At 34.6% G+C, this 22,828-nt stretch overlaps 1 protein-coding gene and 1 pseudogene across 1 annotated transcript; both read left to right on the forward strand.

Moving 5' to 3' along the window:
• Positions 1-295: 295 nt before the first annotated feature.
• Positions 296-1,013, forward strand: LOC126080173 (olfactory receptor 4A47-like; annotated as a pseudogene).
• A 9,066-nt stretch (positions 1,014-10,079) lies between these two features.
• LOC126080174 (olfactory receptor 4A5-like) lies at positions 10,080-11,003 on the forward strand. Its single transcript, XM_049891453.1, has one exon. The coding sequence runs from the start codon at positions 10,080-10,082 to the stop codon at positions 11,001-11,003; it is 924 nt and encodes a 307-aa protein (XP_049747410.1).
• Positions 11,004-22,828: the final 11,825 nt, after the last annotated feature.

Genomic DNA, 22,828 nt, shown 5'->3' on the forward strand with positions numbered 1-22,828 from the left:
AGAGTCACTAGTCATTATAATTTTATGTAAATATGTCCTGAACTCTGAAATAAGGACACATAGAAGAACATATGGAACAAAGGAAAAATGTGACTGAGTTTGTCCTCTTGGGGCTCACTCAGAGTCTCCAGGGTCAGAAAATATTATTTGTTGTGTTCTTGCTCATCTATATTGTGACAATAGTGGGCCACCTACTTATTGGCATGACTGTAGTGGTCAGCCCAACTTTGGATACCCCTGTGTACTCCTTTCTTGGGCACTTATCATGAAAAAAAAAAATTTTTTTTTTTTTTTTATGGATGCTGTTTATTCTACTGCAGTTACTCCAAACCTGATTATAGACTTACACTATGAGAAGAAAACAATTTTTTTCCAAGCTTGCCTGACCCAGCTTTTTTCAGAACACTTATTTGGTGGTTTTGAGGTTTTACTTCTGATGGTCATGACCTATGACCGCTATGTGGCTATCTGCAAACCCTTGCATTCTATGACCATCATGAACCAGCGGGTGTGCGTTCTGCTGCTGCTGGTGACCTGGGTTGGAGGGTTTCTGCATGTTATACTTCATCTTCTCTTTGTTTACCATCTTCCCTTCTGTGGTCCCCATGTCATTGACCACTTTTGCTGTGACATGTGCCCCTTATTAAAACTTGCCTGCACTGACATCTATGCCATTGGTCTCACTGTGATTGTCAATGATGGGGCAATACGTGTGGTCATTTTTATGCTGTTACTCATCTCCTATGGAGTCATTCTGCATCCCTGAGGAACCTTAGTCAGGAAGGGAGGCACCAAGCCTTATCTACATGTGGCTCCCACATTACCGTGGTGGTCCTCTTCTTTGTCCCTTGTATTTTTCTGTATATGAAACCTCCTTCACCTTAACAATTGAAAAATTCTTGAGTGTGTTTTGCACTGTTTCCACCCCTATGTTGAATCCCTTAATCTATACTCTGAGAAATGCAGAGATGAAAAATGCCATGAAAAAGCTTGGGACCAGAAAAAGAAAATGAGGTCTTAGACAAATGCACCACCTACTTTCGAGAGAAAACTGTCCCTACCAGGAAAACAAAACAAAACACTGAAATCCACTGCCATCCAGTGAATTCCAGGGAGGCTGCATGTAATTATTTAATTGTAGTAAATATTTCCTCACGTCATCATGACTGGGCATGATGAAAAACATTTATTAGGATGCTTCCAATGATTTTTTGAAAATATATTTTTAAGAGTTTCATTTCCTTGGGAAAATATACATACTTTTTTGGTGTAGAATAATTCTGTTGAGTCTATAGATTTATGTTGCATGTGATGACTTATGCTGCAGCTAGTGCCAGAAATTTATTTTAGTTAATCTCATGTCTCTTTCTTAAATAAATCTAATCCTTTTTCACAACTAATAGTGTTCACGGCTGATTTCAGAATAATACATATTTGAAATATGGCATAAAATTATGTTTCACTCCACCCCATACAGAGATACCTCATATTATATTAGAATTTTATATTTTTATTTTTGTATCTGTAAGATCTTTTAAATATGTAGTTTTCCATATATTGGTTAGCATGTTAAGGTTTATATAAAAAATGCTTCAGAATTCTAAATTAATCATAAGGAGGCTAAACATACAAAAGGAATGTGAATGAATAAGGCAGATAGGCAGAAAAATGACTCAACCTTGCTCTTCTTTTCCCAATTGGGAAATCATCTCCTCAAGTGGAGCAGCTTTGTTTGGTATTATATTTTCATAAAGATGATGCATTCATCTTCCAATATCTTTTAAAATATCTGATGAAGCCTTTCTTATTTTTCAATATCCCATCTCCTTCTTGCTCGTAGTATTTCATGGTCTTCTAAAAGATCCTAAACCAAAAAAAATAAAAACCTACCTGTTGCCAATTTTGACTCATAGTAAGCCCATAGGACAGGGTAGAATTGCCCCATAGGGTTTCCAGGAGTACCTCGGGGAATCAAACTGCCTACCTTTTGGTTAGCAGCTTTAGCTCTTAAACTCTATGCCTCCAGGGTTTCCAAAAGGACCTAGACCCTGCCTTTCACATGGAAAATTAGCAAAACCCGTAATCACTGATCTTCAAATATACACTCCAGAATTCGGCACTGGATTACTTTGCATGATTTCATTGTCTAGAAAGATACTGACCATTCATGCTGTTTCCATTCTCACATCTCTTCTTACAGGAAAGCAGATTATTTGGTAATAAAGAGATTGGAATATATTGTTTTATTTGACAGAGGCCTCATTCATTACATTTTAATGAACATATCTTATTTGAATCAGGCTTAAAATATTATCTGCCCCTGAGATAGTAGGAAACTTGTGGTCAAAGACGCTCGTGGTCCCTGCCTCCCCTATGTAGGCCTATTTTATGATGGTTTAATGCGATGATAGGGATTGGACCCATTTCACAGTAAAGCACACTGTATGCATGAATTTGTATCCTGGCATTTATCTCCAGTATTATTCCATGGCCATTTCTTATACCACCTCAACCCTTCCTAACAATATTCATCAAATAATATCAAACATTTGTTTGGTCTGAGTTAACATAACTACACCCTCCACTTTTCGTTATTCAGTCGATTTTCAAATTTGCATAGTTATATCAAGTGATGAGATAAAAATCTAGTTAATTACCTATTTATGTTCACAATTTATAAGTTACCTGAAGATGGAAAAGTTAATTATTTTTGTGCTCTCTCTTTCTTGTGCAATGTGTGGGATATAGAATTCATGCCAGAAACTTTGTAAATTATTTATATTTTTGAATTCTCAATCTATTGGAATCAGAATTTTTAGTGATGAATTTTGATGGACTCCTCATGTATTAAATACATGTACCGGTTTTCCTTAATATTTGCTACAAATGTTTATCTTACCATGTTTTTCATATTATGAGTGTTTTTATATACAGATGTTCTAAATAAAAATTCTGTTAATTTTTGAATTCTTCATTTACTTATACTTGGAGAATTCCATTCTTTTTCATTGCCTTTATACATTTAAATCTTTTTTTGTTTTGCTTTGTTTTGTAAATAACTTTTCAAATAATTCTGTTTTCAAGCCATCTAGAATTTATTTTTATTTGCGGAAAAAGAATATCTATACCTACTTTCTCCAAATTGCTAAAATATTCTGCCAGCATAGCTTATTAATTATTTTAAGTACAAATTTAATTTTTTTCTGTTAATATGTTGTTTTATACATCTTTAAAAGAATTAACCTTGTCTTCTACTTTTTTTTTTTTGGTTTATTTCTCTGCCACTAAAATGCACCCTTTCAGTAATCAAATATTTTTAATGTTATTTATACCTGCTCCTCCCAAAAAAGAAACCAAATCCATTGCCATCGAGTTTATTCTGACTCCTAGCCACTCTATAGGACAGAGCAGAACTGCTCCATAGAGTTTCCAAGGAGCAGCTGGTGGACTCAAAATACCAACTCTTGGGTTAGCGGCTGAGCTCTTTGACTACTATGCCACACCCATCTATTTAAGAACTCTCTTTTGAAAGCAAAGAATTTTGTTTTTCTTTCAGGAAGTTAGCATTGCATTCATATCACTAAGCAACAGAAATGGAAATCTTGCCAGAGGTTTCATTTGTTCTGAAAATTATACTTATGAATATGATATACTTCCCCTCAGCCACATCCCTGGACATACATCTGTACGTACAATTTTGTTTTAATTAAGGAGTTTTGTTATGCTGCTCAGTCTTTTAGTGAATGGCCCTCTGACATCAAGCATGACGTAAAGGGCGCTCATGGTGTTATTTCCTTGTGTCCTCATGAAACGCAATGCCCTTACACTAGCTGTCTTTCAAATAGCATGCATGTTACCAGTGTATCAGGGAATTTCTGATTCCTGCCTCCTAGTGTTCATCACTGGGTGACAGTATTAGACTTCCGCCAGTCTCTCCATGTGCAAATGTTCATGTAACAGACATTTCCAAAGTTATCTGAGCACTAGGATTATGGCTTTCTAATGCAAAAGCTGTACAAAGAAAAAGAAGAATGGATACATCTGAATTGTGGTGTTAGCAGAGGATATTTAACATACTATGAACTGCCCGAAGGTTGTAATGAATTAACTTACTCTGAGTATGACCATGTCTAAATTTTATCTCACAGAATTGTGACAGTATGCTAAGTCAATCCTTGAGGAAAAATGTAAATATATATTTCACTTCTTTCCACATATAACTATGCCTAACATTTCTCTGATTCTAAAAGTTCATTTGGAAGCAGCACAGTATGGAAATTGCAGTTAAATTTTGAAAGAGTAATGAACTGTTGTTGATAATAAGACAGATTATAATGTAAAAATTAAAATCAAGTGATACTGCTCAAAAACACACTCATACACATAAACTAACGTAAATTCACATATGCATTGAAAGTCAGGGTGTTTCAGTTAGGGTGCTTTTGGTTGCAAATGACAGAAAACTCAACTAAAAACTTTTTCAACTATAAATGTTCTTATTAATTGGTCATCATAACTATAAACTTCAAGGTTATGGCAAGCTTCCGGGTTAGTTGATAAAGTGTATCAATTTTGTGTAAAGGAGCCATACACGCAAGCAAAATTTAGCTTACTCTAAGTTAATGTTCCAGTTTGAAGTCCTAGTCAAGATGAGTCTTGGTCCAACTGAGAGCAAAGTGATTAAGACACATCCTCTTGGATCAAGAATTAAACCTTCATGTTGCAACTATTCATGAAATCAATTGCTGATTGTGTTTGAGAAATAGATCATCATGCCTCCAGCTGACCTAGATTCAGGCTTAGATCAACAACATCTACTCCAGCCCAGAACTGCAGAACTGTGATTATCTGCAGGTTCAAGAAATGGAAGGTAAATTTCAGTAACTTTCCTAGTGCCAATGATCTCTGCCTCTGAACCATAGGGTTTATTGGGTATAATCCCTCTAACAGTCAGAGTAAGGCCTTCCTTTGCTAGGAACATGGTTAGTCAAGAGAATCTGGGACTTGTTCTCCCTTCATTGTGGAATAAATATTATCTACTTTATCTAAAGATTTATTGATATAAAACTCATAATTTATCATTCACTTTTAAAATTTTCTCTTCATATTACAGACTTTTCTCATACTTGCTTGTCTGCTACTTTTTTTTGGCAAGACTCAAACCTTTTTCCTCTAGGGATTGTCTAGGGAAGAAAACTGTCCAGGAGAGGTAACTTCATTTGAATTTCTTCCAAATATTTAACAAACAAATTTATAATGAACTTGCATTGTCTTTCATTTAAAACAGTGATGATGTAAAAAGCCACACACTATGTCTGCACATATAAATGGAAGAATTATTTCCTAAGAGAATGACCCAGAAGATTTCTAAAAATTCAAATTCCTGTCCAGGCTGGAGACTCTCTTTCATTGGCATTTAGTCCTGTAGATGGTTTCTTGTCATATTTTCTCTTGATGCATATCTCTCCTTGCTTGTAGGAATCTGGAAAGTCATGATTTTCTGGAGTGAGGTTGGAGAGATGTAGGGGCATTCTTCTAATGAGGAAAGAAATGGTCTTTGGATATGCTTTTTGAATGACTGAATTGCTGAAAATTTCTGTTCCTATCTGTGAGAAGCTCTGGCATTGGCTTTTCCAGGAAGTTAAATCCCAGCCTTTACCTTGTTAGGTACAGAATTAATGACTAAGGACATAAGTATTACCTTAAATCCTCAGTCAAAGTAAAGTAATTTTTGGTTGCTTCATCGTAATTGATTAAAAAAAGAAAAATTCAAATAACTAATCTCAATGATTTTTCCTTTTTTTGTGTCACTAAACAATAGGCTTTGCCAGGTTAATTTCCATTATTTTGCCCAGTTTTTACATAGTCATGCAAACATAGCATCTTCATTGTTCTTCTAGCACATTTTCCCAACAGGTGAGAACGTTCAACTTTTTACTGTTACTTTTAAATATCTTCGTGTTCCAGGCATCCACATATATACTTCTACAGTTATCTGAAAAAAAAATGGAATGAGGGGCAGCTTGTGTGGAAGTGTGAAGAGTGCAGCGACTTGGAACTGTTTCTGGGCCCACTGATTAGATGCACATTGCCATGTGTTCTGTGATTTCAGATAAATACATGAGATATCTACAATTACTCTCAATGAAAGAAGCCCTGATTTTCAGGACTAATGACAAGGACCAAGAGGTGAGATTTTGAAACATCTGACAGAGGACACTCATTAAAAATTTTATGTGATATACAGAAATAGAGCTAGTTTGTTAAAAATATTTCATTAGATTAATTGCTAATTTGTAAAATTAAGCAAGAGAAACACAGAAATTAACCAGAACCTACACAGTGTATTTCCCTTTAGTATTTTATCAGATAGACGTTTACTGTCCATTTGCCAGATAACAAAAGAGGTATGCTATGCATTACAAGGAAGTCAGTAGGTTTGTAATCTTGGGTCATAGGATATGTGATATGTTAATAAAGATGTATAATTGATTTCGATGTATTTGAGCTAAATCAAAAACCAAACCCGTTGCCGTCAAGTGGATTTTAACTCATAGCAACCCTGAAGGACCGAGTAGAAATGCCCCATAGAGTTTCCAGGGAGCAGCTGGTGGATTCAAAGGGCCGACCTTTTGGGTAACAGCCATACTCTTAACCACTGTACCACCCAGGCTCTGTATTTGAACTAGAAAGTTTAAAACTATGTATTATATCAAGTGTGTCAGGGTGTAAAAAAAAATGTTACGTCTGGAAGTTTGGTATATGCTCTTAAGTATGAATATTTTAAATTATGACAACAAACTTTATATATATATATATATACACACAGATACATACATACATATATCTTTTTGTATATATAAAAAATTATGACAACCATAATGAGGTATACATATATATACCTTTTTTTATTTATTCAAAAAGAAACTGGTAATGAGGAAGTGCCTTGCCTACTGCCACTTAGACATACCCAGTAATCCAGTGCCATCAAATTGATTCAACATATGAAACTGCAATTGTAATGCAATGTAGAGGTTATTTTTGTTACTATGACATTTTAATTTCTATTTGTAAAAAGCCATGTTCTTTTAAATACTAATTAAAAGATTTTTTTTCTAGAAAGGTGTAAACTTAGAGGTTTAAGTTGACAGCCTAGTAATTATTTTAGTCTTTATAGTATTAAATCTTTGAGGACTTAGACTATAGTGGATACTTTACATACTGGTTGTTTTACATGGAAATAATTTAGCTGGCCAATAATATATTTATTTCAGTGAAATCCAGCATTGATTATTAATAACATTAAGGGCACTAGACCTTGCAGAAAAAAAGTAGTTAAAAAACGATTAGATATAAACTATCTTTACCATTATATTCATCAACAGCTGTGCCTTTATTAATCTACAGCTTCAAAAATGATAGAACTCCTGAATCACCCAGACATGCAGAGTGGTCAGGACAGCTGGTTTCTAAAAGAAAGCTCAAAGTTCTTCTGGACAGGTTCTTTCACCTCAAGCAAATCAATAAAATGAGATCAGCTTGTCTACATTTGAGGAGTAGCAATTCAGCAATTTTTTTGCAAGAATGAATAACCCTAAAGATCGTGTTTCTATCTGTATATGTCTATTCTCTCTTATTTGAGTTTGTCTTTAACCATAAATGCTAGGGCCTCTGGGGGATCAACGTTCTTCTTTTTTTTTCTCCTTGAATTTTCTTTTCTTTTTCCTGTTTTCCTTCCTTTCCTTTCTTTTTCCTTCTCTCCTTTCTTCCCATCTTCTCTCCTCTGCTCTTCTTTTTTTTTTTCTTTTACTCTCGTCTCCCTACTCCCCTTCCTTTCCTTTCATCGTTTATTCTTTATTTTCTAGGATGGGCTCTGTGTTTATTTGTAATGGTTTCCCAAGAAGCGTCCTAAGTTCAGGGTCTCAGAGGTTGACCTTCCAGCACTTTTTCAGTACAAGAAGTCTTTCTGGAGATTTCTTAAGAAAGCTATCCTCACTTAACACATTAACATCCCCATTACCTGTGTATATTAATTTCTTAAATACAATTTCTCTGCTTCTTGATTTAATTCTTCTTTTCTTTCATTTTCTACTGTTTAGGTCTCCATCTGATGCGTGGGTGCAAGTTTTTCCTTTTTTTCTGCTTAACTTTTATCAATATACATACCGTGACAGGTAGATATTATGATACATATTCAACAAAATAGATAATTCCTATAATGTACAGTTTTATTCAGTGTCCAAAAATGTGTATCTTTGAGTTATAGATATATAACATTCTTTTTATAAGTAATATACTTATTCCTAATGTGACAAAGATCCAGATGATTTGTTCTGATCAAAGGTCCACAGAAAAACATTCAAGAACAATAATAAAAAGCTATTGTTTATTGATTCTTTATCAGGATCCAGCAGCACTCTAGGCACTTTACATGTAAAAACACACACACACAAATTTCAGAGATATGTATGACTGGTTTCCCTATTTTACGAATTATGAAACTGAGGCAGAAAGAGGTTTATGAAGTTGCACAAGGTCACAGAGACAGTAAGCGGTGAAGGTGGAATTCAAACACAGACAGCGTTGCCCCAGAGTACGAATTATTCATCATTGTGCTGTGCGGTCTTTCCAAGGGTGTCCTGGGCCTTAAACAGGCGCACACTGAGTGAGAAAGCTAACCATTATTTGGTCACTTGAATGATCAAATTCCAACACTGGCTAGCATTTTTTAAAGCAACATTGATGAGCTTGGAGATTGTTGTTTAGTTACAAATATGTAAATAGAAACATCCAGCAGAATAAAATAAGATGGGGTTTCACTGATAGTATCATAGACAGTTGGACTAGAAAGGATTCTAAGATCATCTAGTTTGAATCTTTATTTTTCAATGAGTAAATTGAGACAGATTTGAGACTAAATCTAGAAAATAACTAAAACTCATACCTTCTTACACTGAGTTTGGATTTTTCCTTTGACTATGTTCCTTTTCGGAATGTGGAGATTGAAGTTCTGATTCTGACCACTCTCAGTGCTTAAGAAGTATTATATATAAAGCCCTCTTCCGTTGTCCTGTACCTCTCTTTACAGCCTCTATTTTCTCCCCCATGGCTACCCAGCTCACCTGCAATGGATTTGAAGAATGCTGGCTGCTAATGTACTAGTTGTTAATTTCTATGTGTCAGTTAACTTCAGTTCAAAAATGTTTGCTGAAAATATAGATCATATTATAAGGGTACTCACCACAAATACTACCAACTCAAAGTACTGACTGTATTTCAATAGAGTATAGAAGTATGTTAGGAGTTGTGGGATAAGCAAAGAGAAAATGGAAGGCATTACAGACCCTTAAAAAGAGACAGACAATCTATGTCCAAATAATTGCTACAGGTAAGAATGTACTAAAAAATTTTGTAGTTATCTGATGCATTTCAAAGTCCAGCCCCTTCAAATTGAATGAGAGATTCATAAAGACTGAAAAACATTTGAGGCAGGAAGTACCAAATTTCTAATAGTGGAATATCATAATATTTCGTGAGATATTCCTGAAGAAGGGTTATTTTTGGTGGTATGTAGATCATATCGTAAGGGACTCACCACAAATATTACCAGCTCTAAGTACTGATTCCATGTCAGTTCATTTGTTTACAGTTTATCTTCGCCACTAGAGAATGTTTCTTGAAAGCAGAAATCCTTTCCCTCTTTGTCATTGCTGACCTCTGTGCCAAGAACTGTCATGTTTTATAAAAGGAGTATTAAATGAATGAAAGACTGTTGGACCTCTGACTTATCTTCTCTATAGAAGGTCCACTAAGATTTAGAGGTAGAACCTCTTATTCATAGGCCCAATCCAGTCATCTGAGAGAAAGTAGAATTGTTAAGGGAAGACATACTGGGATCTTTGAAAGAGAAACTCAGTAGATATTTCTAAATGTTTATTATGAATAAGCCACTGAACAAGATTAATAATGAAGAAGAGCTCCATGACCTAATGGACATATTCACAGTGGTGTTCATGATTTCATTACAGGTCTTGGTCTTCTGAGCTCTCATCTCTGAAGTAGGTCTTATAGAAGAGTAAATGGGACACAGTAACAATGTAACAGAATTTGATCTCCTGGGGCTCAGGCAGGATCCTGTTGGTCAAAAAGTGTTAATTGTTATGTTTTTGTTCATCTACATTGTGACAATGGTGGGCAACCTGCTCATTGTCTTGACTGTTGTTGTCAGCCCCTCCCTGGGCTCCCCCATGTACTTCTTTCTTCCCTATCTGTCACTCATGGATGCTGTTTATTCCACCGCCGTTTCACCCAAAATGATTCTAGACTTACTCTGTGATAAAAAGACTATTTCCTTCTCAGCTTGCATGGGCCAGCTCTTTATAATACACTTACTTGGTGGCGCTGAGATCTTTCTTCTGGTGGCAATGGCCTATGATCGCTATGTGGCCATCTGTAAGCCACTGCATTACTTAACCATCATGAATCGACAGGTTTGCATTTTGTTCCTAGTGGTGGCCTGGGTTGGAGGATTTTTGCACTCTGTGATCCAACTTCTCTTTGTGCACAGACTCCCCTTCTGTGGCCCCAATGTCATTGATCACTTCTTGTGTGACCTGTACCCATTATTGGAACTTGCTTGCTCTGCAAACTATTTTATAGGGCTCACTGTTGTTGCCAATAATGGAGCCATCTGTATGGTAATTTTTATCCTTTTACTAGTCTCCTATGGGGCCATCCTAAAGTCCCTGAAGACTCACAGTCAGGAGGGAAGGCTCAAAGCCCTGTCTACCTGCAGCTCCCACATCACAGTGGTTGTCCTCTTCTTTGTTCCCTGTATTTTCATGTATGTTAGGCCTGTTTCCAACTTTCCCATTGACAAATCTATGACTGTGGTTTATACAATTATTACTCCCATGTTGAATCCTCTGATATACACTTTGAGAAACTCTGAGATGAAAAATGCTATGGAAAAAACCTGGAGTGGAAAGTTAACCACGTGTTGAATAAGAATTTGTGTCCACACTGAAAATATCGTTGCTAATTCTAAAACAAGAAATAGGCAATAAACTATCACAATGAACAATTAAGTCAATTCAATGGATTCTCTAGGAAACTTCCCTTTATTGATGCAAAGACGTCCAAAATGTAGAATAAATTATCTTTGACGTTAGAATGAAAGTAATAGAGACATTCTGGAGGTTGGATAAAATCCATAAGTATTTTTCCTGTTATAATTAAAAATAAAACTAAGCTAACATTGTAATTTTATTTTTCTCAGAATATACTGAAACAGGGCTTAGAAAAAAAAAATTATTTCCTTTTAAAGATAGAAAAAAACAAGTTACTTTCAAAAATTTTCTATCATTCAAATTAATGAGAAAACAATTTGCCCAGTTCTTAGAACAAATTTTTGAGACCAAGGGTGCGGTTTTAAGATTTTACTGTTCATTATTGTATGAGCACAACAGCTTTTTTTAGCTCCACTGTGCATTTTGTGTTTAAGATTACTTCTGTTCCTCTGGACAATGTCTACATATTTATAATTCTGCCTGTTTTAGTGGGACATGAAATTGTGTTTGGTTTGAGACACCATCAGTGAGCAATTTTGTAGATGGGATGTCATTGGTGAAGAAAACTCAATCTAGTTCTTGATTAGAGGACAGATACTACTCTTTCACTTTGTATTTGAAAATAACATTAATCTAAGTTATAAACATTTGTTTTCCTCATTAGTTATTATGTGTATTTTTTGTAATTCTTAGAATATTAGAGCTTCTGATTTTATCGCCATGAAATTGAAGATATGGAAAGAAATGTGTTATTTTCCATAAGCAGCATGTTCCCTAAAAGTTGTATTAAACTAAAATACATTTTTACATAGAGACTTAGAAATCATTTGTTTTGGTAAAAACAAAATTTTGTTTTTCAATTTTATGTAAAAAAAAATAAGTTTTTCTCAGTCTACAGCCCATCCAGGAATATCCCAAAACCAGAAAGCAGAAAGAATTTTCTCAGTGTAATATGGAACATTATCTATGCTTAACAAGAGTTTACTTTTCTAACTAAAAGAAAGATTTTAGAACTTTTCTTATTTTTAGATTTTAGTTTGTACTTTTTCATGTATATCTGGCAACGTGCAATTATTTATAAATCTTGTAGCCTCTTACCTAGAATATTATTGATATCGTTGAAACTACCTGATTGCACTCCTCTGATGCCATTTCTTCACCCCTCCTCAGAAGTAACCCCAAACCTAATTTTTAAATCATAGTTAAAAATAGTTTAACTATGTATGTGTGTATCCTTAAAGAATATTATTTAGGTTTTCTTATTCCAGTAGTTTCCTTAAGGAATATTTGGTGTTGTCTGTGTGTAGGATCATATCATCTGTGAACAGGAATCATTTTACCAATTCCTTTTCAGTTTGGGTGCCATTATTTCTTTTTCTTGCCTTATTGCTTTAGCTAGGACTTCCAGCACAAAGTTAAATAGGAGTGATGATAAGGGCCTCCATGTCTTGTTTGTGTTCTCAGGGGGATGCTTTCAGCCTGTATCCATTGAGAATGATGCTGGTTTCTGGTTTTATATAGATGTTCCTCAAATTTCGCTACTATTCCTATTTTACTGAGGGTTTTTTTAATCAGGAATAAGTGTTGGGCATTATCAATTGTCAATTGGCATTATCATGAGATTTTTTTCTTTCGTTCTTTTTGTATGATGGATTATGTTGATTGATTTTCTAATGTCGAACTATCCTTGTATACATAGTATGAATCCCACTTGGTAGCATTGTGTTACTTTTTTAATATGATGCTGAATTTTATTGGCTAGAATTTTGCTGAGCATTTTTGCTTTTATGTTTTATTTTTTATATTTGTGTGTTTTCCTGGCTTTGGTACCAGAGTTTTACTGGCTTTATAGAGTGAATTTTGGGAGATTTCCTTCATTTCTTTGCTCTGAAATAGTTTTGAATAGTACTGGTGTGAGTTCTTCTCGAATATTTGGTAGAATTCTTCAGTGAAGCCGTCCAGGCCAGGGTTTTTAATTGTTGGGAGTTCTTTTTTTTTTTTTTTTTTTAACCCCATTCAATCTCTTCTCTTGTTATGCATTTTTCAGATTTTCTATCTCAGTTTTTCTTCATTTAGGTAGGTAATGTGTTTCTAGAAATTTATCTCTTTCCTCTAGTTTCTCGAATTTGTTGGAGTACTATTTTTCGTAGTGTTCTGTTATGATCTTTATTTTAGCAAGGTTTGTTGTAATGTCTCTCTTATTTTCTTTGGGTTATTTGTTTCCTCTCCTATTTTTCTTTTGTTAGTTTGTCCAGTGGTTTACTGAATTTTATGATTGTTTCAAACAACAAAGTTTTGGTCTTGTTGATTCTTTCTGGTTTTTTTTTTTTTTTTTTTCCAGATATTTCATTTATTTCTGCTCTAATCCTTGTTATTTCCTTTCTTCTGTTGACTGTGGCCTCTTTTTGTTATTCTCATACAGCTATCATTTTTATTTTGGTGTGTTCTTCTATTTTGATGTTTGCATTTATTGCTATAAATTGACCTCTGAACACTGTCTCAAAGGCATTGATATGATATCCTTACATTCTCATTTAATGCTAGGAATTTTTTGATTTCCTCTTTGATTTCTTCTATTAATCAGTGCTTTTCAAGCAAGATGTTATTCAGGTTTCATGTATTTAATTTTTTCCCTTGCTCTTCTTTTTGTTGATTTCTACTTCTATGGTGTTGTGATTAGACAGAATGTTTTGTATTATTTTAATATTTTGGATTTTATTGAGGGCATTTTTTGGCCTAAAATGTGGTCTATTCTGAAGAATGTTTCATGTGTGTTGTAAAAAATATTCACTTTGCTGCTGTTTGGTGGAGTGTTCTATATATGTCTCCGAGGTCAAGTTGGGTGATCATGGCCTTTAGATCTTCTGTATTTTTGTTGTGTTTCTTTCTAGATGTTCTGTCTTTTATACAGTGGTGTGTTGAATCTTCCACTATTATTGTAGAACGGAGTATTTCTCTTCTCCATGCTCTTAGAGTTGGTTTTATGTATTTTGGAACCCTGTCATTGAGTGTATAGATATTTGATTGTCATTTTAATCATTGTATAATGTCCTCCCTTGTCTTTCTGTTCAATTTTGCCTTAAACTTTACCTGAGAGTAATATTGCCAGTCCTACTCTTTTTCAGTTACTGTTTGCTTGATATATTTTTTCTGTCTTTTAATTTTGAGTATATTATGTGTTTTTGTCAATGTTATGTCTCTTGTAGGCAGCATATTGATGAATTTTTTTTTTAATTCATTCTGCCACTCTGTCTCTTTATGTGTGCTTTTAAGCTATTTACATTCAGTGTAATTATTGATACATGGGTGTGAATTTATTGCTGTCATACTGTGCTTTTCTTCTGTGGTGCTGACGTTTTCTTTGTGCCTGTTACTTTCCCATGCCAAGTTCCTTTTGTTTGTGGATTTTCTTTTCTTCTTTCGTTACGGTAGATTTTGTGTTTACTCTTTATTATTATTATTATTTTATTTGGCTGGTTAGGTTTATTAAGTTTCTTTGTGGTTTCCTTGAATTTTACCCTTATCTTCCTTAGTCTGAATCAGTTGTTTATTACTTGATATTGCTTTGAGTTCCTCTCCATCTGAAAGTTCTATACTTACCCATTTATTCTCCTTTTTATTGTTTTGACATTGTCATCATTTATTGATTGACGCTTCTGTTTTACTTTCTGAGTCTAGCTTTATTTTAGTATTGAGAGTTTTTACCTAGGTTGGTATCTGGCTGATGCTTACCTATGTCCTAGACTCCGGTTGTTGTTTAATGTTGGTTCTCTAACAAAAGGTCTCCCTTTAATGTTTCTTGTAAGTTTTTTTTTTTTTTTTTTTTAGAATTCCATGAATTTCTTTTTATCTGGATAAGTACTAATTTTGCTATTTTATTGGAGAGTTTTGTAGGATATATTATTCTCGGCTGTCAATTTTATATATATATATGTCGTCCCATCAATTTCTTGCCTGCATTACTTTTGCCAAGTAATCATAGTTTAATCTTATTTTTCCCCTTTGTAAGTGACTTTTTGTTTTTTTCTGGAGCTGCTTTCAGGATTCTTTCTTTATCTTTGGTTTTGGCAAGTGTAGTAATGATATATCACGGTAACTTCTTTTGGAGTCCATCCTATATAGGCTTCTTTGAGCTTACTGGATGATCACTTTTTCTTCTATCATGCTATTTTGGAAGTTTTCTGTCAGCACATCTTCAACAATCTTCTCTGTGTTTTCCACATTCTCCCCCTGTTCTGGAACTCCAATAACATGCAAATTTTTCCTCTTGTGTCCCACATAATTCTTAATTTTTCTTCTTTGTCTTCTCTAATTTTTCCTCAAAGTCGTATCCATATATTTGTCTTCAATATCACTGATTCTGTCTTCCATTGTTTCAAATTTGCTTCTTAAGCCCTCTATTAAGTTGTCTATTTCTGAAATTTTATTATCTTTCTGATTTCTAGTTGCCTTTTTCTCACGATTTCTAATTGTTTATTTAGTGTGATTGTTTTATTCTTGTATTATTTTCCTGAATTCTTCCATGTTTTTGTCTGTGTTTTCCCTTTTTTAGGCTATGTTTTCTTTTGTTCTTTTTTTTTTTTGATGATTTTGTGTATTTCTTTCCTTGTGTTTTTTTCTGTATCTCTTTCCTAATGCCTTGGAGAGCTCTAAATATTACTATTTTGAATTATCAGGTAGTTCCACTGCTTTTTCCTCTACCAGAACTCCATCTGATTCTTTATTTTGGTCACTTGCTGAAGCCCTCTTTTCCTGCTGTGTCTGAGACATTAGGGTCTTTTTTTCTTTATTTATTGATTGTATATTTGTTTGTTTCATCCTGTTTTTCTCTTTTGTTTTGATGTCATGATGGGTGGGCTGGACTTGCTTGCTGCTTGCTTGTTGTGATAACGATAGCTCTCACCACTTTGTCTGGTGGGCAGAGCAACAACAGTCAGGGGAAGGCCACATCTTTCCACACTGATTTGGTGAGGTGGGTGCAGGTGGCCTGGATGCATGCTATTTGCCTTCCAATATTGGTCCAGAGTTGTGTTAGCATTCACAGCTTCTCACCAGATGGGTGGGGGTTTCAAAAGTGGTGTGGTCCAGGCTTACTTACCACCATTCAGCTGTTTGTCAATTGGTGGGAAGACATGTGCAATGGGAGTCTGTGGTGGAGGTGTGCCTGAGTATCAGGGATGCTATGGCCTTGGCAGCTGGGAGGGTGTCCAGATAAATGGTAGGAAGTAGCATATGGGGCAGAAGAGTGAGGTGTGGGAAAGCTTGTTTTTCTGGTTATAAAGTATTTTGTATCCTGTTGTGAGCTCCATGAAGTTCCTTCCTGTCTTCTCTGCCTGGGGTCATTGTTGGCTATGCTTCGAGGTGGCAGCACTGTTCCATATTAGTTGACAGGGGACCTTCACTTTATGTCTTTCCTAGTTCTCCGTTTTCTGTCAGTATTTTCTTTCATTCAGTATTTGACCTGATTCCTTATTCCTTCATTTGATGGTTGAAGTTCCAGGATTGACATTTGTGTCTGTTTTACTTAGTTTTTTGTGTCTTTTCTTCAGAGAGATGGCATGGTTCATCTGTCTAGGATGTAATGTAGGCTGGATTCACATGATTCTTTTTTTAATATGCATATCCAGTTGTTCGAATACCCATTCCTTGAAAGTCTTTCTCTTCTGTATTGAATTTAATGAAACTTTGTTGAAAATACATGAGCATGTATGTGTGGTTCTATTTCTAGACTCTGTGTTCAATTTTGTTCAAGTATTTGTCTAATTGTGCAACAGCGTAACAGAGTGTTAATTACATTTGTTTCGTAGTCCATGTAGACCTATGTAGATAAGGTTTCTCCAGCAACCTTGTTAGAATCCTAAAATGGCTACTCATGCCTCTCAGAGGGAGAAGGCAGAAGCTGCCATGCTAGGTAAGGGCTATCCCCCCAAATGGCTCAATGTTCTGTCATATTCTAGAGATCAAGGCAACCATACAATTGTCCAGATTGATAAGGGTGAAGAAATTGACTCCATATCTTTGGGCAGCATTAATATAACATGAAGAAAAGCATAAGATAGAAGATATTGTGTCCACCTTTAGAAATACAATTTATACCGGTTTACCTATGGTCACAATAACACACATACTCACACAGGCAGGTACATTCATCCTCTTTATCAACATCTTATCTCACCATGGCATCAGCTTGAAGTTCAAGAATTCAATTTCTAAATCCATATCAGGTATGGATGAGGCTCCTTGGATATAGTTAATTTCTTACGGCTCCTAAATTATTGTTTTTCTGTATTTAAAGATATATGAACTGGAGTCATGTTCTCTCTTTCACACACACAACATACAATGGGAGGGAATGCAAGATAACCAAAATAGACACTACTCTTCAGAAGAGTGGCAAGAGAAAGGCTACGGTGCTTACTGTAGTCAGTTGAATTACATCAATTTATTTCAAACATTAGCCCAGCTTTTATTCTTAAAATAAAACCTACTTCGTCATATTAGATTTTTTAAATATATGGCTGTATTTGAATTGCTAAATAATACTTGAGAAATTTTGTGGCTATGTTGATGAATTTTTACAAAACCTCATAACTCCTTTTTTCATCTTTGCTTAAGAGTTATGCTGTTACACAAAATGAGTTTGAAAGTATTTTAATTTTCTTTTCTCCAAAAGTATCTTTTGCTGAAATGGTGAGTAGAATTCATTGATAAAGCTATATGTGAATAGATTTTTTTGGGGGGGGAGAGGAGATATTAAAGTGTCATTTAACAGGCATCATGTTATTATGTTTTTTTAATTTTGTATATTTGTGCTCAGAAAGTTGTATTTTTCAAAGTTTTCCTCCACTTCTTGTCAGTTGGCAAAAATATTGGCACGTATTTGCTTATAATATCCTTTTATTATCCTTTTAGAATATACAGAATGTGCAGTGATGGCACTTTTTTCTCTAGCAAATCTCTGTTTTCCTCTTTTTTTTTTAAATCCATTTTGCTAGACACATTCATTTTATTAGTCTTGTCAAAAAGCAACTCCTAGTTTTATATAGTTTCTCTACTGTTAGATTAATTTCTATGTTAATGATTTTTCTTTTATATTAACTGTTTCAATTCTACAATATTCTCTGGGTTAATTTTACTCTTTCCTTTCTAACTTCTTGAGATAGAAGCTAGTTCATTTTTTAATAATCTTTCCTATTTTCTAATATTGACAATTAAAGATATATATTTCTCTCTAAGCACTATCTAAGCTGCATCCAATGAATTTTAGTTTTTTTACTATATTACTGTAGACAATATATTCTAATTTTCATTGTGATTTTTTCTTTGATCCATAACTTATTAAGAACTGTGTCGTTTAATTTGTAAATGATTGGGGAGTGTATAGTTACTTGTTTATTCAAATTTTCTAGCTGAATGTTAATATTATCATACATATTTCCATATGATATAAGTCCTCTGAAATGTATTGCAGCTTATTTTGTGCTAGAATATTGTCTATTTTGGTGAATGTTCCATGAGGACTTTGTCATAAATAAAAGTCCCACATTTCCTTTCTCTTCTCTATTGCCATACCGTTACCTTACTTTTGTCTTCATTGGTTTACTATAATTTTTTTGTTTTTATAAAGCTTTAGACTCCGATGATCACTACCCAGCATTTTATTCTACAAAGTATAACTTCTTATTTTAGAATTATTATAGGAATTTTGCACTGAGTTTTATAATCAGATTTAATGTTGAGATAATTGTATACAATTCTTCTTGCAGTATAAATTACAGTGAATTTTTAATCATTTCCTTAAAATGAATTCCAAAATGAAATTTATATCTATAATTATATTCCAGTCTAGAAATATTTATTTCTAAAAATTGCTTCAGAATGAAATATAGTAATTGTTAATTTAAGCACAGTTTAATGGATATTGGCAAGCAAAATTGTATGAAATGTTTTAAAAAAAATTGAGGTATGTGTTTTGACTTGTAAATAGAACACTTCTGTGATTTTTGACAATAGGCATTGAATACACAGGAAAATTAGGCAGTGGGGAACCATCGATGTATGTAACAATTTTCATTTCTGTCAAGACTGAGCTGCCTGAAGGAGAACTGGGATATGCCACAGAATCCTTCAGCATACATTTCGAAGTGTAATTAAGGTGGTTTGCGGGCTGATAGTAACAAAGATCTAAAAGAACTGTGGCCTTAACAAGGTAGAGTTTTGATTTTCTGTTTATGAAAGAAACACAGAGTAAGTTGACTGAATTGAGTCCCAAAAGCTTATGGACACCAAATTCTTCTACTCAGTAATTATTAACTCTTGATTTCCATGTTATTATTATTTTTTAATTTCTTTATTTTGGGGAAAGTATACTGAGCCAAAGATACATCATTTTAATAATTTCTACGTGTACATTTCAGTGACATTGGTTACATTATTCAGATTGTGCCACCACTTTGCTAGTTACCTTACCACATTATTCTACCATCATTATCTTAAACTAACTGCTGCCTAAGTTTCCTATACAATGTTTTGAGTTGCCATTTCTAAATTTAATCTCACAAAGATAATTCTTTAAAAGAGTAGAATGCGGGGGGCGGAGCCAATATGGCGGACTAGGCAGACGCTACCTTGGATCCCTCTTACAACAAAGACTCAGAAAAACAAGTGAATCGATCACATACATAACAATCTACGAACCCTGAACAACAAACACAGATTTAGAGACGGAGAACGAACTAATACGGGGAAGCAGCGATTGTTTCCAGAGCCTGGAGCCAGCGTACCAGTCAGGTACGGCACAAGCACAGAGAGCTGCTCCACCCCCCTGAACTAACCCCGGGAGGGGGACCAGCCGGTTCCACGGGTGGCGTGGGACGCAGCTGGTAGGAGAAGTCCCCAGGAGGCAGTGACTGGTCTTGGAGCAGAAAGAGCAGTGTCCGAGCCGGGGAACCGTGCTGCAGGGATTTGGACTGGACGCAGCGGATTTTCTGGAAAAACTAGTTGCCCAGTGATGGCTCGGAGACAACAATCCGTATCAAACCACTTAAAGAAGCAGACCATGACAGCTTCTCCAACCCCCCAAACAAAAGAATCAAAATCTTCCCCAAATGAAGATACAATCTTGGAATTATCAGATACAGAATATAAAAAACTAATTTACAGAATGCTTAATGATATCACAAATGAAATTAGGATAACTGCAGAAAAAGCCAAGGAACACACTGATAAAACTGTTGAAGAACTCAAAAAGATTATTCAAGAACATAGTGGAAAAATTAATAAGTTGCAAGAATTCATAGAGAGACAACATGTAGAAATCCAAAAGATTAACAATAAAATAACAGAATTAGACAACGCACTAGGAAGTCAGAGGAGCAGACTCGAGCAATTAGAATGCAGACTGGGACACCTGGAGGACCAGGGAATCAACACCAACATAGCTGAAAAAAAATCAGACAAAAAAATTAAAAAAAATGAAGAAACCCTAAGAATTATGTGGGACTCTATCAAGAAGGATAACCTGCGGGTGATTGGAGTCCCAGAACAGGGAGGGGGGACAGAAAACACAGAGAAAATAGTTGAAGAACTCCTGACAGAAAACTTCCCTGACATCATGAAAGACGAAAGGATATCTATCCAAGATGCTCATCGAACCCCATTTAAGATTGATCCAAAAAGAAAAACGCCAAGACATATTATCATCAAACTCACCAAAACCAAAGGCAAACAGAAAATTTTAAAAGCAGCCAGGGAGAAAAGAAAGGTTTCCTTCAAGGGAGAATCAATAAGAATATGTTCTGACTACTCAGCAGAAACCATGCAGGCAAGAAGGGAATGGGACGACATATACAGAACACTTAAGGAGAAAAACTGCCAGCCAAGGATCATATATCCAGCAAAACTCTCTCTGAAATATGAAGGCGAAATTAAGTTATTTACAGACAAACACAAGTTTAGAGAATTTGCAAAAACCAAACCAAAGCTACAAGAAATACTAAAGGATATTGTTTGGTCAGAGAACCAATAATATCAGATATCAGCACAACACAAGGTCACAAAACAGAACGTCTTGATATCAACTCAAATCGGGAAATCACAAAAACAAACAAATTAAGATTAATTAAAAAAATAAATAAATACACATAACAGGGAATCATGGAAGTCAATAGGTAAAAGATCACAATAATCAAAAAGAGGGACTAAATACAGGAGGCATTGAACTGCAATATGGAGAGTGATACAAGGCGATATAGAACAATACAAGTTAGGTTTTTACTTAGAAAAATAGGGGTAAATAATAAGGTAACCACAAAAAGGTATAACAACTCTATAACTCAAAATAAAAACCAAGAAAAACGTAACGACTCAACTAACATAAAGTCAAGCACTATTAAAATGAGGATCTCACAATTTACTAAGAAAAACGCCTCAGCACAAAAAAGTATGTGGAAAAATGAAATTGTCAACAACACACATAAAAAGGCATCAAAATGACAGCACTAAACACTTATTTATCTATAATTACCCTGAATGTAAATGGACTAAATGCACCAATAAAGAGACAGAGAGTCACAGACTGGATAAAGAAACACGATCCATCTATATGCTGCCTACAAGAGACACACCTTAGACTTAGAGACACAAACAAAGACTCAAAGGATGGAAAAAAAGTATATCAAGCAAACAATAAGCAAAAAAGAAGAGGAGTAGCAATATTAATTTCTGACAAAATAGACTTTAGACTTAAATCCACCACAAAGGATAAAGAAGGACACTATATAATGATAAAAGGGACAATTGATCAGGAAGACATAACCATATTAAATATTTATGCACCCAATGACAGGCCTGCAAGATACATAAATCAAATTTTAACAGAATTGAAAAGCGAGATAGATACCTCCACAATTATAGTAGGAGACTTCAACACAACACTTTCGGAGAAGGACAGGACATCCAGTAAGAAGCTCAACAGAGACACGGAAGATCTAATTACAACAATCAACCAACTTGACCTCATTGACTTATACAGAACTCTCCACCCAACTGCTGCAAAATATACTTTTTTTCCTAGCGCACATGGAACATTCTCTAGAATAGACCACATATTAGGTCATAAAACAAACCTTTGCAGAGTCCAAAACATCGAAATATTACAAAGCATCTTCTCAGACCACAAGGCAATAAAACTAGAGATCAATAACAGAAAAACTAGGGAAAAGAAATCAAATACTTGGAAAATGAACAATACCCTCCTGAAAAAAGACTGGGTTATAGAAGACATCAAGGAGGGAATAAGGAAATTCATAGAATGCAACGAGAATGAAAATACTTCCTATCAAAACCTCTGGGACACAGCAAAAGCAGTGCTCAGAGGCCAATTTATATCAATAAATGCACACATACAAAAAGAAGAAAGAGCCAAAATCAGAGAACTGTCCCGACAACTTGAACAAATAGAAACTGAGCAACAAAAGAATCCATCAGGCACCAGAAGAAAACAAATAATAAAAATTAGAGCTGAACTAAATGAATTAGAGAACAGAAAAACAATTGAAAGAATTAACAAAGCCAAAAGCTGGTTCTTTGAAAAAATTAACAAAATTGATAAACCATTGGCTAGACTGACTAAAGAAATACAGGAAAGGAAACAAATAACCCGAATAAGAAATGAGAAGGACCACATCACAACAGAACCAAATGAAATTAAAAGAATCATTTCAGATTATTATGAAAAATTGTACTCTAACAAATTTGAA

The sequence above is a fragment of the Elephas maximus genome, chromosome 7, assembly GCF_024166365.1.
Source record: "Elephas maximus indicus isolate mEleMax1 chromosome 7, mEleMax1 primary haplotype, whole genome shotgun sequence".
In the NCBI taxonomy this organism is placed as follows: Eukaryota; Metazoa; Chordata; class Mammalia; order Proboscidea; family Elephantidae; genus Elephas; species Elephas maximus.